The sequence below is a fragment of the Zygotorulaspora mrakii genome, chromosome 1 (assembly GCF_013402915.1).
Source record: "Zygotorulaspora mrakii chromosome 1, complete sequence".
Taxonomy (NCBI): domain Eukaryota; kingdom Fungi; phylum Ascomycota; class Saccharomycetes; order Saccharomycetales; family Saccharomycetaceae; genus Zygotorulaspora; species Zygotorulaspora mrakii.
In genome coordinates, this window is record NC_050719.1 from 542353 (window position 1) to 560337 (window position 17985).

At 41.1% G+C, this 17985-nt stretch overlaps 8 protein-coding genes across 8 annotated transcripts; 4 read left to right on the forward strand and 4 right to left on the reverse strand.

The window, feature by feature from the left end:
- Positions 1-28: 28 nt before the first annotated feature.
- Positions 29-925, forward strand: HG535_0A02690 (substrate-binding domain-containing protein; the record flags this gene model as incomplete). Its single annotated transcript, XM_037286164.1, has 1 exon — positions 29-925. The coding sequence occupies one exon, from the start codon at positions 29-31 to the stop codon at positions 923-925; it is 897 nt and encodes a 298-aa protein (XP_037142059.1).
- Positions 926-4018: 3093 nt separating this feature from the next.
- Positions 4019-5683, forward strand: MLS1 (malate synthase MLS1; the record flags this gene model as incomplete). The annotated part of the gene is made up of 1 exon (XM_037286165.1): positions 4019-5683. The coding sequence occupies one exon, from the start codon at positions 4019-4021 to the stop codon at positions 5681-5683; it is 1665 nt and encodes a 554-aa protein (XP_037142060.1).
- A 524-nt stretch (positions 5684-6207) lies between these two features.
- On the forward strand, positions 6208-8016 carry DMA2 (ubiquitin-conjugating protein DMA2; the record flags this gene model as incomplete). The annotated part of the gene is made up of 1 exon (XM_037286166.1): positions 6208-8016. One exon carries the CDS (start codon positions 6208-6210, stop codon positions 8014-8016), a length of 1809 nt encoding a protein of 602 aa, XP_037142061.1.
- Positions 8017-8213: 197 nt separating this feature from the next.
- Positions 8214-10154, reverse strand: HG535_0A02730 (uncharacterized protein; the record flags this gene model as incomplete). Its single annotated transcript, XM_037286167.1, has 1 exon — positions 8214-10154. The coding sequence occupies one exon, from the start codon at positions 10152-10154 to the stop codon at positions 8214-8216; it is 1941 nt and encodes a 646-aa protein (XP_037142062.1).
- Positions 10155-10610: 456 nt separating this feature from the next.
- On the reverse strand, positions 10611-12470 carry BZZ1 (Bzz1p; the record flags this gene model as incomplete). Its single annotated transcript, XM_037286168.1, has 1 exon — positions 10611-12470. One exon carries the CDS (start codon positions 12468-12470, stop codon positions 10611-10613), a length of 1860 nt encoding a protein of 619 aa, XP_037142063.1.
- Positions 12471-12724: 254 nt separating this feature from the next.
- Positions 12725-13534, forward strand: TRS33 (Trs33p; the record flags this gene model as incomplete). Its single annotated transcript, XM_037286169.1, has 1 exon — positions 12725-13534. One exon carries the CDS (start codon positions 12725-12727, stop codon positions 13532-13534), a length of 810 nt encoding a protein of 269 aa, XP_037142064.1.
- Positions 13535-13625: 91 nt separating this feature from the next.
- On the reverse strand, positions 13626-14471 carry CIM1 (mitochondrial HMG-box protein CIM1; the record flags this gene model as incomplete). The annotated part of the gene is made up of 1 exon (XM_037286170.1): positions 13626-14471. The coding sequence occupies one exon, from the start codon at positions 14469-14471 to the stop codon at positions 13626-13628; it is 846 nt and encodes a 281-aa protein (XP_037142065.1).
- A 409-nt stretch (positions 14472-14880) lies between these two features.
- Positions 14881-17688, reverse strand: AZF1 (Azf1p; the record flags this gene model as incomplete). Its single annotated transcript, XM_037286171.1, has 1 exon — positions 14881-17688. One exon carries the CDS (start codon positions 17686-17688, stop codon positions 14881-14883), a length of 2808 nt encoding a protein of 935 aa, XP_037142066.1.
- Between the last annotated feature and the right edge of the window lie 297 nt (positions 17689-17985).

The window sequence follows — 17985 nt, forward strand, 5'->3', positions numbered from 1 at the left end:
GAGTCCAATCAGCTACACACTGTAGATTATGAGTATTTTAAGAGTCGGCTATATTCCAGAGCATTTTTCTACACCAATACAGTTTGCGCGGTTGAACGGGTACTTCAAAGAGCAAGGTACCACGGTGGAGCTGATTGAATATCCTAGCGGATCCGGGCATCTTATCTCATCACTGAACGCAGATGAAATCGACATTGCTGTTGGACTTACAGAGGCTTTTGTCCGTGGAATTGCAGACACCGCGAACCCCAAAGATCTCAAATATGAAATAGTGGGCACCTACGTTAATTCGCCCTTAAATTGGGCTGTCTCCACGGGAGTGGATCGAGATGACATCAATAGTTTAAAAGATTTGCAGAATGGTAAAATGGGTGTTTCAAGAATCGGCAGTGGATCTTATGTCATGTCTTTCGTCCTTGCAGCGGATCAGGGTTTCGAGGAGCCGTTCCAGGAATTCCCCGTCTGTCACACCTTTCAACAATTGAGGAAACGTGCCAATGATGGCAGTTGTGACGCTTTTATGTGGGAGTATTATACTACAAAGAAGTACTATGAGTCTCCAAAGGAGTTGAAGATGGTCGGAAACATATACACACCATGGCCATCGTGGGTAATTGTACGGAACAAAAAGCAGGACAACAAGTGTACATTGGCTTTCACCAAGGCCATTGATCTTGGGATTGAGTATTTCAATAAATATCCACAAGATGCGATTGATTACATTCACAAAAACCTAGACTACAGTGAGGCGGATGCCCGTGAATGGCTTAAGACAGTTGAATTTAACACCAGCGGCTGTCACAATTTCCTAAATAGCGACCAGGTCATATTAAAAACGTTGGGTATCCTGCGTAGCGCAAACGTTTTACAATTGGACGATGTTCAGCAGGAAGAAAACATGAAATATGGTATTGCACAGTTTTGAAAAGCAGTCGGCTCACTATCCTCACGCTACGAAAATGCCAACTGCCGCATCTGCTGGTGTCTGGTATAATATGTCTTTGAGTTAAACGTACTTATCACACCACATTTATCTTGTTTTTCTCCTAAAGGAAGTGTCGCAATATCTGCCTAAGTCAAAAGGTTACTTATTCTTTCCATTTTGAAAAAGATCCCATTCTCTTTTGCACTTTGAACTTTCAGATAATATTTTTTTCGTTGTATAGTGCAATCTGCTGATAAAATAACACGATTCGATTTTTGCATATATGATCATCTTTATCTGACAGCACTTTTTCATGTTAGGTCACTGTGAGTGCATTGAGAGAATTACTGACCATCTATTAGATGTCCATGTGTCTAGCATTCCTAATGCGGTACCTCACCTATTGACTGTCCAATTGGTGACGACTGGTATACCATAAGATGGTGCTTGACTAAATGAACCCATATAAATGGATTCTTAAGCTACTAAGAGGCCATGTTGGGCGATGCAAAGATGAAAAGAAAGCGAAGATCGGGAGAACAAGGGGAGCACTCTTTAAGAAAACTGCTATTGTTTTCCCACGCACATGTGATAGGATGACTGAATGAACCTTCTTTTCATGAATATCTCTTCTGACGCCTTTAAGATTATACTCTTCCTCAGTATTTTTCTTAAGTGCATTCTTCAGTAAATTACTTTTTCGTGGGAGTCAATAAATCACTTGCGAAAGAAGGGCCCGTCACGTTTGGAGATCATCAAGTAGCAATGCTATCGGATACGCTTTCAACATTAGAGATATTGATCACTGCAAGACTTATCTAGCACGAGTAAACAATGGGAAAGAAAATGCGGAAGAGGGGCTACTAATGCATTCACAAAGGACAAGAGAGCAGCTCTAAACAGAAGTCTCAAAGGCACATAGAGCAAAACAAAAGGCATCGCTCTAGGAGTTACAGGCTGCAGAAATACAAACTGAAGCTGCTAAATATTAAAAAGCTAAATCAAGTGTGGAGAACCCGGTGCTTACTCTGTTGCTATCTTGCTTTGAAACACGCTCCTTATTTTCTACTCAGTTAATGATTTGAATAGGATAAACTATAGCGAGCCACTTGAAATAGGAAATTATTCTCATATCCTGTGCCTTTTTGACGTATCAAAATCAGCCGCGTATGAAATGCAGGTCAGTTTTTATCGCGGGCTTTTTTCTGTTTATGTGAGAAGCAAGCGCCCTATCGCAGCATTTGTAGGAGATCGGCAGTCATACATTAATTTCTACGCAGAAGAAACCGACCATCAAATCTTCGACTAAGAGTATCGGCAGGCGTCATAACGATCGCGGCTGCACGATGTATCCCGTGGTTTCGGTACGAAACAGATTTCTGGAGGTGATAATGATGTGTGCGTCATCATCGTTGTAACGGATTCCGTTTTTCAAACACTCTTTTATGCGCTGATGGCGAGTTTTTCTTGTCATGTTATATCGGAAGAATCACCCCCCATCAAAATGCAAGATGTATCAAGAGGCGGCCAAATATGTGGTATTCCTCGGCATCCCCATAGCAGCAGGTGTTCACCTACGCTTGAGCATGCTCTCTATCTAGAGCTAGAAAAAGTGTGACAAGAGTGTCTTGAGGTTCCCTCCCTTTTGAGCAATGTTTGCATTCCATTATACCTTGCGTGATGCATTCATTATTCGGATTGCCAGTTTAGTCATCAAATTGGGCAGGCTGTGCTTTGTTCTGTCCCCCCTACACTTTTATTCTTCGATCGCTTGGTTTCCACATGTGGAATTACGAGATTACTATCCATGAAAAAAAGCCGGAGAAAGAGTAGGAATGTGCCTGCGACGAAGCGCTTCTTTCGAAAGATCTGTGGGGTAAGAATAGTTGTTCAACTAGCCTCGCTACTACCATGCCGTAGTGTTTCACAACGGCTTCGAAGAATTTTGAAGCATCGCTGACAGTTGCGATCTCTATACGGAAATGACAGCAAGCAAGCTATGGCTGCGACGTTCGATCCGTTACCAGGGGTCTCGATGTCACTACTATTGGCAACCCAGGCTAGGTTTCTCGATCATTTTTCATACGGAAGTCTGAGAATGAGGCGACCGAATACTATACCCGTAGTGTCTGTGGCGCAGGAGTCTCTTGCCATCGAGGCTCTGGCACAGTCAAATCGGCAGCCCCTAGCGCGATTGCCTACCTGGAAAGTGTCTGCGACGCACAATTCTGCCTTTGTGGGCGACGTGCCCAGGCTGCATAGATCCTGTAAAACCAGAACGCGCGCTCCGTGAATATGCCTACAACATCCCAACGGGGTGCTTCGAACTGATAGATGAGTTTAGAGTAGCATGTGTAGGGCAGAGTATAATGTCAGAGTGGCCGCTCCTCGGTGTATTTTTTAGTTTTAGCTTCTGCTGGGACGGTCCCGAAATGGTTCCAATAGTCTTACAGCCAGCCGAAAGAGAACGCAACCTGTAATGTTCCGAGTTGGCGGCAGAAGCGGTCGGCAGAAGCTCTCAGTAGCTCTTATGAGTGCATGCTACAGGTTCATGTTTCCCCCCCATCGGACAAAAGCGAGCCAGCGGGCACTTTGGGCACTGTGCACGACTAGGACCGGGCAAATCGCCGAGCTCGGCGATATGCGAGTTTTGTCATTTTTTCTCTCTTTTCCTGGCTCTGCGTTTCAATTCGTCCGGTTGTGCGCTACCCTTAATGGACGAAATGAAGTGTGTATTCTTTTGTCATAAACCAGATGATAGCCGAGTGAACAGTTGCCATCACAAGTGAAGAATTCATAATCGCAGATGATTTTGCAGTAGTTCTGCATAGTTACCGTGAAAGGGTGATGCCTTTTGTTGAAAAATAGTGGTATTGAATGATGCCATCGCATGAATCACGTCTCGGAGGTTTCTGCGAGTGGGCCCGATTGCGTATTTTGTTTTTCAATATGTATAAATAGAGGAGGTTGATTGCGTGGTAGATGTAGGTTGGGAGGACGTTGCAAGGGTGCAGACTGTTTCATTCTTAGTTTCTCAGTGGAAGAGCAGATTAGGGAAAAAGGAGCACTACTCTTAAGAATTGGTTGAGCACAATGGTGAAGGTTAGTTTAGAAAACGTCAAGTTGCTGGTAGACCTTGACAAGGAGCCGCAGTTTGCGCCATCGGAAACGACGGTGGAGACGATTTTGACGAAAGATGCGTTCGAATTCATCGTGCTGCTGCACAGAACGTTCAACAACAGACGCAAGCAATTGCTGCAAAACAGACAGGTTGTGCAAAAGAAGCTGGACTCGGGCGACTTCCAGCTGGATTTCTTGCCGGAGACAGCCAGGATCAGAGAAGACCCAACTTGGCAGGGCAATATTTTGGCACCAGGGCTGATCGACAGATCGACGGAGATAACCGGGCCACCTCTAAGAAATATGCTCGTGAATGCATTGAATGCAGATGTTACCACCTACATGACAGATTTCGAGGATTCGTCTTCGCCAACATGGCTGAACATGATCTATGGACAAGTCAACTTGTACGACGTAGTGAGAGATCAAGTAGCCTTCAAGACGCCAAGAAAGGAATACAAACTGAACAAGCCCATTTCTGAAAGCCCAACTTTGATTGTCAGGCCTCGTGGATGGCATATGGAGGAGAAGCATCTCTACGTTGATGATGAACCGATTAGTGCCTCGATTTTTGATTTTGGTCTGTATTTTTACCACAACGCCCACCAGCTGATCAAAATTGGCAAAGGTCCGTATTTTTATCTTCCAAAGATGGAACATCATCTTGAAGCAAAGCTGTGGAATGACGTATTCAATGTTTCTCAGGATTATCTTGGGATTCCTCGTGGTACTATAAGAGCAACTGTATTGATTGAAACATTGCCAGCAGCTTTCCAGATGGAGGAAATTATCTATCAATTAAGAAACCATTCAAGTGGGCTAAACTGTGGCCGTTGGGATTACATTTTTTCGACGATCAAACGATTGAGAAATCTGCCAGGTCACGTTTTACCAAACAGGGATCAAGTCACGATGACCTCGCCATTCATGGATGCATACGTCAAAAGATTGATTAACACATGTCATCGTCGTGGTGTACATGCCATGGGTGGTATGGCCGCTCAAATTCCTATCAAAACTGATCCTATAGCTAATGAAAAGGCTATGACAAAAGTTCGTAATGATAAAATTAGAGAATTAACTAATGGTCATGATGGTTCTTGGGTTGCACATCCTGCTCTAGCTGCTATTTGTAATGAAGTGTTTGCCAATATGGGTACACGCAATCAAATTCATTTTGTTCCTGAGAACAAAGTCACTGCGCAAGATTTAGTCAACACAGAGATTGAAAATGGACAAGTTACCACAGAAGGCATCATTCAAAACTTGGATATCGGTTTGCAATATATGGAGGCTTGGTTAAGAGGTTCGGGCTGTGTGCCAATCAATAGTTTAATGGAGGATGCTGCAACTGCAGAAGTCAGTCGCTGTCAATTGCATCAGTGGGTAAAACATAAAGTCGTTCTTAAAGACACTGGAGAGCAAGTTACCCCGGAACTTACTGCAAGAATCCTGAGAGAACAAGTTGATAAACTATCCCAAGAAAGTCCCGTTGGTAGCAAGAACAAGTTTTCGCTAGCTGCAAAGTATTTTCTACCTGAAATAACTGGTGAAAAATTCAGTGAATTTTTGACCACATTGCTTTACGACGAAATTCTCACAGTTAAGGACTTTCCGATCGACCTAAGTAAGTTATGATACGCGTACAGAGTGCGACAAATCATTGCTGCAATATATAGCCTCTAAGAGATCAGTTTATATATATAGTCTCATGGCAGTTAAAATTATCATCGCTTGTTACGTTGTACGGTCGCGCCCACACAGGAAGTAAAAAAATGCCCTTTATTGCTGAAACCAGACCCCTTCAAAGAAATACGAAAATCATAATCAAGAAGGAGCAAAAGACAAAAGAAAAGTAACCTTGTATTGAAATCAATGACAATACAAACAAAAAACTGACTGGGAAGTTAGCGACGGTTCGAGGGTTAATACATTTTCTGTTCCCCATCAATTTATTGTCTCATAGCTGAAAGTCAGAGCAATTTTTAATTCGCTGAACTAAAAGCCTTTGGTATTTGCTGAACTGTTCTGCTTAATTTCTCTCAGCTCTTTCCTTTTGAACCCTTTTACACTATAACTTCTTTTTTTCACCTCAAGAGTTTCTCATATTGCAAACTAGATCATTTTTCATTTCCATTTATTGTTAGCAGTGCGTTTTCAGGATGTTTAATTCAAGTGCAAACTCAACAGCATTAGCTTCAGGTAACGGGGTAAACGCTAGTACAAATACAGGTACGAGCACAAATACGAACACTGGTATTAGACGTTTCAGTGGCAGTGGCGCTGGCAGTGGTAGTGGAAACATGAACAATATTATAACGTCGGGCATATCACCAGGTGGTGCGAGTGGTAGTAGTGGCTCAGGGCAGCAACGGAGAAGAAGGGGCTCGGGTCTAAACACTTTTCTAAATACTTTTGGTATAAGGCAGAGTAATACTAGCAGTGCTAATAATAATAATGCCAGCGGCAATAGCGGCAATATCAACGGTAACAATGGTTTCAGCAACAGCAATGTCATCGGATCTGACAATGGCAGTAACACTAGAACTGCTACTGCTACTGCTAACACATTGGCAGCTCCTACTTCAGCAGTTACGAATACCATGGCAACAGCAAGTCGCACAGCCTCGAACAGCAGTGGTAGATTTGATCCTTTAGAGAGCAGCAACGTAGCTACGGATTTCGATCCTCCCCAAATAAATGCACCGGCTTTAGCTCACACTTCAACACACAGTCAAAGTTTTCACAGGCTTCCAATTTCAATATCATTAACGGCGCAACCGGAGCCCTCAATGCCACAGAATTTGCAAGTACGCCATCGCTCTTCTGTTTCAGCATCCACATCACCTATTGGTCAATTGGGATCGATTTCTAATCCTGTCGTAAGTAACCAACCGATCACTGATATTGATCCTTTGAATCCAGATAATCAGGGTTCCAATTCAGAATCACATAATGACAACAATAGTAATAGCAGTGGAGGTGGCAACATGAATAATAACTTAGCAACAAATAATTCAAATGGAGGTACTGAATTAAACAATATAGCATCTTTGAAAAGTTTACGTCACTATATTTATGCAGCAGATCAACCAAATGCCGATGAACTTCTCAATTTAGATCTTCCACGAAATTCCGCGTTACCAGAGCCTGTAGATGAAGCAGGTTTGCAACAACGTAAGGATAAACATGGTCTATTCAGCATTAGATTAACGCCATTTATTGACAATTCATTTTCAACAAATTCGGGTTTAGCATTTGATCCAATCATAAGAACCGCAGGGCCCGGTTCTCAATTGGTTATTGGTCGGTACACAGAAAGAGTCAGAGAAGCAATCTCAAACATTCCTGAACAGTATCACCCAGTAGTATTTAAATCTAAAGTTGTATCAAGAACACATGGTTGCTTCAAAGTTGATAGTGATGGTAATTGGTATATAAAAGATGTCAGGTCCTCAAGTGGTACTTTTTTAAATCATATTAGATTATCACCTGCATCCACTTTATCAAAGGATACTTTAGTACATGATGGTGATGTTCTACAACTCGGAATGGATTTCCGTGGTGGTACTGAAGAAATTTATCGATGTGTCAAAATCAGAGTTGAATTGAACAGATCGTGGAAAAGAAGAGCAAATGCTTTCAATAAGGAAGCTTTGCAGCGAATAAGAAATTTGCAACTGACAATGGGTATTGAGGAAGAAGATTGTTCAATTTGTCTCTCCAAAATAAAGCCTTGTCAAGCAATGTTCATATCACCCTGTTCACATTGTTGGCATTTTCAATGTATTAGGAGAATTCTCATGACATCTTACCCACAATTTGTTTGTCCAAATTGTAGAGCCACCTGTGATCTAGAAGCAAGCTTGGAAAATAGTGACTCAGAAAGTGAAAGCGATAGTGATGGTGGTCAGCTTGTTGATGAACTAGGTGTACTATTGGAGGATCCAAAGGATATCAATATGGATTAAATAAAGTAAGTAGTAATGTTCTTCAATAAGATACGACTTATAAGATTAAATGTAGACTCTTGAGACACTTCATATAATTCACGTATAAAAAGTAAAAAAAGAAATTTCTCTTTACCTTGAGTGCTTTGAGTGCAAAATACATTCCAAAGTCTTTTTTTTTTTAACTAAACATGAAAAAATTTATATAAAGTTATAGATCAATAACGATCTTTCTCATCGATCAATCTTAGTAATACATCTTGAGTCTGCTGCTTACCAAGATTAAATTTGTAAAATTCATGACCTCCGTCAACTATTTTCCATTCTTGAACTTTCCCTGAAATTTTCGACAGTTCTCTTTGCCAGTTTCCCCACTGCGGTGACTTTCTAATCATTTCTTTCGCGCTCACAACGCTAACTTTTACATTTTTTAGTTTGTCTTTATAGTTCAAAACATCATTGTAGCTTAATAATGAGCTTGTCACACTTTCCAAAAATTTTGCACGCAAAAATCTTCCTTGATACTGCATATCACGTCCATAAATACGCTCATTAGAGCCATGATGAGCCAAGAGCCAAGAAGTTTGCAATTTGATTCCTAGTGTAGACCAAATTCCATCCCACCATATTCTAAACTCGTTGTACCTTCTAATCTCGGGAGGTAACCAGCTGATGTCATCAGGATCTCTGTCTGGCTGGTTATCACCATCCCCATCACCTCCATGATCTGGAGGTAAAATCCTCTGAAGGTACTTTTTCAATAATAGGTCTTCATGCCATGACTCGACAAGCATCATACCTTCCACGATGTCAACATTTTTCGCTGTAAATACTTGTGTAAACAATCCTCCAACATCATAACCTACAGTTACAAAAGGTCCTTTGATTTTAGCCTCATTCAGCAATGCATGCTTTAAGGAATCTGCCACCATGGCTATAGATATTGGAGCAGGTGCCGAATCACTGAGGCCGTAACCTGGTCTCTCATAAGTACAGTATCTTTGAACCCTATTCAAATGAAACAGTTCTTGAATCCAAGTAGCCGATAAGTATCCAGTATCAAAGCCGCCGTGTTCGTACAACAATATTGCTTGCTGTTTTTTGCCGCCATCATACGAGTCCTCAGAATTGAAGACATCCCCATAACACTTGATATGTAATTTGTAAGAGTGTGAATCGTCTACCCAATGGAAAGCATCATAAGAAGCAGTTTCGGTCTTCAGATCCACTATACCCCCTGTTACGCGATGAATATCCCATGCTGAAAGTATGTTGTTCATCGTGAACAGGATATAAAATATCAATAACAATGCCTTTACAGTATTCCGTAGACCAATATAAACCCATTCTTTCAATGTGTGTTTTCCAGAATTAGACGTACCATTCGATATACGATCACGATTTCTATTATCTCCAGATTCTCCGGCTTCGCCGTCTGTCGAATCATTAAAGGGTACGTAAACTTCCTTATTGTAAAATTGCAAATACCAATCCAAAACTACGCCAATAAAAAACGAAGTAGCTGCCCAAAGGTATGTGAAAGTCCCTATAAAGCCAATTCTATGACGGCTGTAAGAAATGATATAAAGAAGTTCCAGATTAAAAAGAGTCAATAGGCAAAGTATGATATTCAAAATATAATCCAAAGACGAGTATAGCCCCAGCTTATTAAACCACAGGTTGAAACTGTTTGCTATAATAGAAATAAATATCAAAGTAATATCACTGAAGCTCCCGTATCGATTGTTTCCCCAGAAAATATTTACATCAAAGAAGTAATCGCAGATTAAAGTAGTAACTAACCATACACTGTTGATTATGATTAAAATATTCAGAATCCACTTGGAGTTATGCACAAAAAGTTGATATTTTCGGTGGATCTTATAGAGCCTGCCCTGAAATTGGGTCTCCGACTCGACATCCTCACTAGCACCAGACTGTCCGTTTGCCCCGATCGCTCTTCTAGATGGCTTCCTCTGTGACTGGGCACTGTTGCTTAATAGCGGTTGATCCTCTCCTAAGGCAGCATCTGCCTCATTGGTCATTATACCCGCAGAATTACCAGCAGAAGCCGCTCCATCAGCCACTCCAGCAACAATGGCAGAGTGGTCCTGGCTTTTGATCGACCGATTACTTGTGGATATTGACTTGCTAGCCATGTTGATCGACTACAGCGAGTACTTTAGACCTTGCAAAGGCCAAAATATCAACAAGACAGTTATACTGTATAGGTAATTCCAAACTGTCATAGCAATATATAAACTTATATGGCTCTAGTAAATAGCCCTTAATCCGGGTAACACCGTATAATTCATTTCGTGAACCACCTCATCAGTCATTCTGTCTTGAACATTCCGCGTTCTTCAGTGCACTATCTGCCTCTTTTCCATTCTTGCAACTTTACATATGCTAGTTTGAGTAGGTTGATTCAAGAGAGGGGAGACAAGGATAACATGTGCCCCTTTGGGGGTAAATGTGTTTACTAGAGAGTAATTTCAGCTTCACATCTGCAAAAGCGCTCTTAGAATGGCGTATTCTTATCTTTAACATTTTCGTCTAATCATAATTCTAATAGTTTACTGTTTATGCGTCAACATAATAACTAAGTACCAGCTTCATGTGCAATAAGTAGTAGGGAATAAGCCTTTCGCACCGTTCAGTTGACCATACGTCCATCCGCTGCCATCATCCCCTCTAATGACCTCGATGGCATCACCAGCTGATATCGAAATTTCGTCGTCACCCTGTGCCTCATAGTCATACTGCGCAGTCAATATCCGAGTGGGTAGCGTAGTTCTTCTGGGAGGAGGTACTTGTGGAGCGTTCGAATTTCCATTTTTTGAAGGTGTTTCTTCGTTTATTTCTACATAAGTACTGGGGACCAGTCCAGATTCGCCTGTAGTGTTATTTCGTACCTTTGTCCAACCAGATCCAGTGTCCGGTACTTCCAAAGTGACGGAATCACCTACGCTGATCGTAGTTTCATCGGAGTCCTGTTTGGAATATGCGAACAGGACCTTATTGTTATTCGACTTGGATGGGACCGCGTGCTTGGAGGTGGTTGCAGCATTCTTGATTGAATAATTATCGGCGCCATCATTTTCGGATGAGTTCTCTTTACCTCCAAAATCATGGGTATGAGATGTTATTGCTCCAAAAAATGACGATGAATTACCCGATTTACTTTCAGTATTCAGGATATTTTTTTTGAGTTTACTAAGGATACCAGTTTTTTTTTTTAACCGACTTAAGTCGATGTCGTCAGTTGATAAATCCATATTCGAAGGCACATTATTTTGAATGCTTTCTATTTCAACTTCAGCCTTCAGTTTTAATGTCTCATGGGAAGTGAAGCTCATAACAACCGACAGGTAACTCTTCAGGGTCTCATAGAAATCCTGCCCATCCAAACTATTCTCACTGGATTTCAGTTCTCTTTTTTTCTGATTTAACGAAGACAAACGAGACAATTCGGACTGAGAGAGATCGTGGAATTTATTATAATCTTTCTCAGATTTTGCTAACTTTATTCTCAAATCATTAAGCTCTGTATGCGTGGGAACAGCAAATTTATCGTCGTCATGCCATACCGCCGATGGCTGGTACCGAAAATCGGTTGGTTCGTTCCAGTTTTTGAGGTTATGTTTTATGAACATCGCAGTGTTCATTGAAGGCTTATTTTGAGCGATGACGGAATTGGCGCTTTCCAACCTTTTTATTATGTTATCACTTGCCGCAATTTCGACCGAACTAGCAGAGGTCCAGATGGTGTTCAAAAACAAAATTCTAGATTCGTTTAAATCCTGTAATAAGTCCACGACTTCAGGAACATCTTGGAAAAAGTACTTATCTTTGACTCTGTTGGCTTGGTTGATCTTGATCAGATATTCATTCTTTGCAATATTCATTTCAGTTTCCTTCTCCTCAAGCTTGCGCTTGTTGCGATCATTAGGTGATTTTGTGTGCTTGCTTCTGGCAGCTTCCATAGCCATACATACATCATCATAGTTTTTCTTAGCTTTTTCCAATTCACTGTATATCGCATCCCTCTTATCAGTAACCTCACCGTTAAATCCGTTGATCTTGCTCAATGTCATGTCTAATTTGGCATTGAGTCCTGATAGTTGGTGAGCAATGACATTATCAAATTCTTTACTAAGCTGAGAATGATCTTGCGAGATAAAGGAAGTTTGCGACAAAACTTCATTCCAAGCTACCAAACAAGCGGCTTCAAGAGATCCTGGCGTTACTTTCGGCGTGTCACCAACTGAAAGCGAAACAGATACCGTACTTTTCTTTGCAGCGTACTCTTTTGATAAATGATCCAGTTTCTCACTGTACTCCTTCTCCAGTTTTGCCCTGTCGCGGTAAAATGCTTCAATATCCTTGAGCCATTTCACGTTGTTGCTTGCCCAATTTTGAGTTTCTTTATAAGAGTCCTTAATTTCATTCCCTATTGAAAAGCTTTCGCTCATTATTTTGTAAATCTCCAGATGTCAAATTGAGAAATCAATGCTTCAGTCTTGTTTATTATACCTGACGTTTTTCTCAGGAGGACCCTTTTGGTTCGACGACTTTTAGAACGCCTACTTGTCCTCCGGAGGATAAAAAATCAAGCGAACCATACGGTAACCCAAATTGAGCCAACATGAAAATAACCAAAGAAAAAGTCGCTGTTTATTGCTAGTTACTTAACTGGGCATATACTCAGTGAACTAAGCTATTTGCTATGGAAAGGCATACAGTGGCGGGCGTATCCGCCACGGTAAATTCAGAAAGATCTGATGTTGATGCGATGACTGAACAGCAGAGGATACAGCAACAGTTGCACGTATTTCAAAGTTCTTTACCCAAAGTTAACGAACTGGCATACCAATTGCTATTCAATGAAATTATACCGCTCTCAATGGCAGTGGAGAAAAAGCTGCTAAATAAAACTAATTTGCAAGATGACCAGAAAGTTGCGAAGCAAGATGACGATAAGGCTACAAAAGATTTTGAGAAACTGCATATAAACGCGTCATTAGATGCGCCTTCACACAAGATGTGCCAGGAAATAAGTGAAAGCGATCAGACTAAGCAAGAGAGGGTATTTGAGAGAGTGAGAAATATTGGATTTCAAATTGGAAACAAGATAACAGAACTGCTAGTATTCAGTAATAATCCGAATCTCCGCTTTAAGGATATGGACTTATTGGCTATTATGAAATTCATTTGCCGAGATGTATGGAAACAATTGTTTGGCAAACAAATAGATAATCTGAAGACTAATCACAGAGGAACATTTTACCTGTTTGATTACGACTATCGTCCCATACAGTCATTCTCTTTGGAGAGCGGATCCGCTGAAAAGGAACTTGCCTTAGTTAAACCATTTTTGGAGCTACCCATTGGAATTATAATGGGTGTTTTATCGTCATTAGGTTACTCAGGTGAAGAAGTGCAATGCATGGCGACGTTTGTGAATAGGCCAGACGATCGTCCTAAATCGACATTCCATAAAGGTATAAGTTTTCACGTCCAAGTTAATAGTCAGTAACCTGCAGCGAATTGATTGGTGTTATGTGTGGAGGAAATACTATGTACGCGTATAGAATGCACTTAAATTTGATGAGGCAAATGAAACGAACTTACTTTTTTTTATGAGATGCTAGTCGCAACACGTCCATCGATTTAGTATCAACGAGAGTGTGCGTGACTGGTAGTTCTACGCATAGCGAATTACAACGAAAATCAATTTGTGACAATTTATTCAAGTTGTAATCCAGGATCCTGCGTTCGTATTGTAATTGAAGCTCGAACCGCCGCTTTTGTTCCTGCCATTTCTTTTTGATTTCGAGTTTCCGTCCGTCAGAAATGCAAGTTTCCCATGCGGTTCTGCATTCTCTGCACATCTCTCTGAATCTTTTAGTCAAATTTTTAATGTCATCTCTAGTATTATCAACGGAAAGTGAAAGTAAGTGATCTCGTTGGGTATTTGACAGCGTCACTTTCATGCTTTCATCTGAAATCTTGGCGTTTCGTCTGGTACCTGGTGTCTTTTTCCTTTGAACTGTTGCTTCCTGCTCACTCCAGATCGTGTCGAACTTGCTTTTATACTTATTTCGAAACAGCATATATTCACTAATAGCTGGTGTTGAAATTTCCATGATTCTTGCTAGCTCACACTCATTCAATGTTGTGTGGTCAATTTTGGTAAAGTGAAAAAAGAATGCGTAGTAAAGTCTCCTCCGTGTACCCGATAGTAAACTCCATTCCTTTCTGATGTATCTCTTGAAGCCGTTATTATAATGTGCAAAATTTAGTTGATCTCTTGATGAGGAAGGACCCGAATATGTTTGCATTTCTTTAATCTTTGTTTGATAGTAATAGTGGAATGCTGTCGTTGGCACAGAATCCAATCGCTTGTCGAAGGCTTTCTTCGTGTGGTACACCGTCTGCGATAATTGTGCCCTTAATACTTTTGAACAATGCATTTCTGGTAGCTTCACAACTTCACCAATGACACAAGTGCTCAGCTTTTGATTGGAACGTTTATATATACATATATCAATGAAGCTATATGACCTGCTGAAAAATCTCCCTTGATCATCATCCTTCACTTTCTTTTCGTGGCTTGTTTACATTTGTAAAATAGTTACGCGCCGCGTCCAGTACAGCAACCTGACATGAGCTGAGCACTCGTTTATAAAACTACTCGCTCAATTGATTATCGACCACCTTTGGATTGTACTGTACTGTCATTCAGTTGTCTTAGTTTGTCTTAGTTTGACAGAAGTGCTAGTACACCGTAACTTGTTCTTTTTAAACTTTTTTGCCCTATTAAACTTTCTTATATATTATGTAAATCTTTTCGACGATACATCTTATAGAACGTAAAAAAGATCAAGCCTTATAATTAACGTTTTTGAATTGTACTTGTCCCTTACCAATTGTGCCTGTGACATTTGCAGAGTTTTCATCTATCTTGTCTGGTTGATCCAATGAGAATGCGAAAGCATTGTTAGATGATACTGAGGATGCGGATGATGCGGATGTTGTATTACGTAAAGGAATTTGTGCTGCAGAATTTAAAATCGCAGAGTCTGGCGAGCCTTGAGTTGAATGGTTATGAATTGCTGGATATCCATATTTCATTTCAGAATCATTTTTCAAATGAACTGACTGAGGCTGTTGCTGTTGTTGCTGTTGTTGCTGTTGTTGCTGATGATGATGATGATGGTGATGGTGTAGATGTTGACTTTTTATTGCTGCATAAACTGCTGGGTTTAAGGAATTTCCTGAGGCGGATGTATTCATTACCATTTGTTGAGGAGGTTGAGACTGAGATTGAACCAGAGCAGAAGTCGGTGAAGCTGATGATCGATGTGACTGTGAATTGGAATGCATATGCGTAAAATTGCGAGAGGACTCTGGTGATATCCTCGTGCTACCTTTGCCTCTACCTTTGATACCTTTATTTGAGTTTTTGTAAAGAGATGCAAAGTATTCTAGTAGCTCTCTTTCCTGTGGAGCAATATTTTCATTAGGATCCATTTCAGCCAATCTTTGAGTTAGTTCATTTAATGTATTTAAATGAAATCTATTTTGATGAGCTTTCATGTTACCTAGTTGAGTAAAACTTTTATTGCAACCATCTAGTTTACAAACAAACGGTTTTAATTTTTGATGAGTAACAATATGTGCCGCTAAATTACCCTTTCTTGAAAATCGTTTACCGCAAAGTTCACATTCATATGGTTTTTCGCCTGTATGTAATCTTTGATGAGTTTGTAAGTTACCACCTTGAGTAAACCTTTTACCACAGTATTCACATTGAAATGGTTTATAACCAATGTGAGATCGGATATGAACTTCCAGATGAGTAGATTGGGTAAAAAATCTATGACAATAAGGACACTCATGTTGTTTAACACCATGCGAACCTTTCGGTTTCTCGACACCACCAACCAATTGATAGGGTTGAGGGAGAATATCAGAATCTTCATTTATCAGTAGTCTACCATCAGCGGTTGTTGTAACTTTTTCAGTAACACCCTTTTTCCTTGCTTGAATCATTAACATTAATTGATCCACTTTAGTAACACCTAATAACGGTTTTGAATCATCTAATTGTGAAGAATCACTTGTATCCAATAATGGATTTGGTAATTTTGAAAGTGCTTCATGTGTAGAGTTTACGTTAACATCTAAATCCGAATGAATCAATTCTTCTTTTCCGATTTCATTTACATGATCATTATTATTAGAGCTTGCTGATCTCTTTTGTCTTTTGACATTGCTCAATTTCTGGGTATCGTCTATTACATTACCGTTATTATTATTACTATTTGCCAAAGTGCTTCCATTATCAGTATCATTATTATTGACATTACCATTGTTATTATTATTACTGTTGTTGTTATTATTATTGTTGTTATTGTTGCTGCTCCCATTTGGAAAACCTCGTGGTCCTGGTGTATAGCTTTGATTGTCTAAAGTAGCTCTCACAGAGGAATCTCTTCTTTTGAACTGAAAGTCAAAATCTTCCGCATTGAATTTCAGTGAGTTATTCCTTGTGTTCAATAATGAATTTCCATTTATGACTCCGCTGTTGTTAGCGCCACCATTTGCAGATGAAAACAGAGTGTCAAATTCGGACACCGATGTTGCTGGATTTGTATTAGGATTTGTGTTTGCAATTGCATTCGCATTTGTGTTCCCATTTGCGCTGACGTTCGCGTTCGAGTTTATACCTGCGTTCGCATGGCTATTCATGCCCACGTTTGGATTCGCATTCGTATTTGCACTCGTATTCGTACTCGTATTCGTATTCGAGCTGTTGTATGAAAATTTCCCGTTATTGTTCACAGTTGGAACCGCTCCACTTGACAGGGGTACGATCATTGGTGGTTTCATCGAATTCGCAGTAAAGGAATCCCTTTTGCTGGTTGCCGCTGCTGTCTGCGAGCCTGCTGTTGCTGAATGGAAAAACTCCAAATCTGCAGCATCATTTGGCCCGAAATATATTGAATTTCGCTTCGAAGATGGTTGTGGTGTTGTTGGGAACCTGTACTGCTGAGGAACCATATTTGAGTTCGAAACTCCGGTATTCGAGTCTGCAAACTGCTGCTGCTGCTGCTGCTGCTGCTGTCGTTGCTGCTGCTGGCTGGGCTGTTTGGACGAAAACGACGGAGTCTTGAATCTTGGCGGCATGAACGGTTCAAGCGTCTCGCTTTGTCTTCTCACAGTGTTGAACTGGCCCTGGCCAACATCCGAGTTCCTCGGCGTGCCGCCGTTGGCACCACCGCCGAGACCGCCCATCTGCTGCGGCCACATATTGTTGATTATCGAGTACCCTCTGCCGATCTGCGAAAGATCGCCATTACTGGGCACTCCCCCGCTCACAGAGGGCCGCTCCGAGGCAATATTCAGAAACGACGATATCGACGCATCCGTCGAGAACCTCGGGTGGCTGAAGTTGGTGAACATCGATATCGAGTCCTGCCTCTGCGGCTGTTTCAACGCAAATACCGCCCCGTTTCCCGACACGCCATCGCCGCTGCCAGCACCACCTCCCATATTGCCACCGCTCATGCTGCTACCGACCCCACTGCCGCCTGCCACGTTCGCGCTGTTACCTCCAACTCCAACTGGCGCTCCCGCGCTGCCGGCGTGGCTACCGCTGTCCTTTGGGTGATTCTCGTCGTTCATTCCGAACTGCTCCCCTGCTGCTACACTACTCCCCACGATTAACTCAGCTGTTCGAATGCCTTGAACTTCACTCCAGTCTAACCTTGGCCTGTCCAGTCCGGTCTAACCTACTGTATTCCTTTACCAATACCCCAGGAATCCTTGGATATAAGAAAGAACCCTTTGTTCTGTGAAAATATAACCTAATCGATATTTGTGAAAAACAAAATTATTCAACTTGCGCGAACTGAGTAAAAACTGCCTCGTCTGGTGTATATATGTCGTCCGGCGCCCTTCGTTTGATTATGAACCGTAACA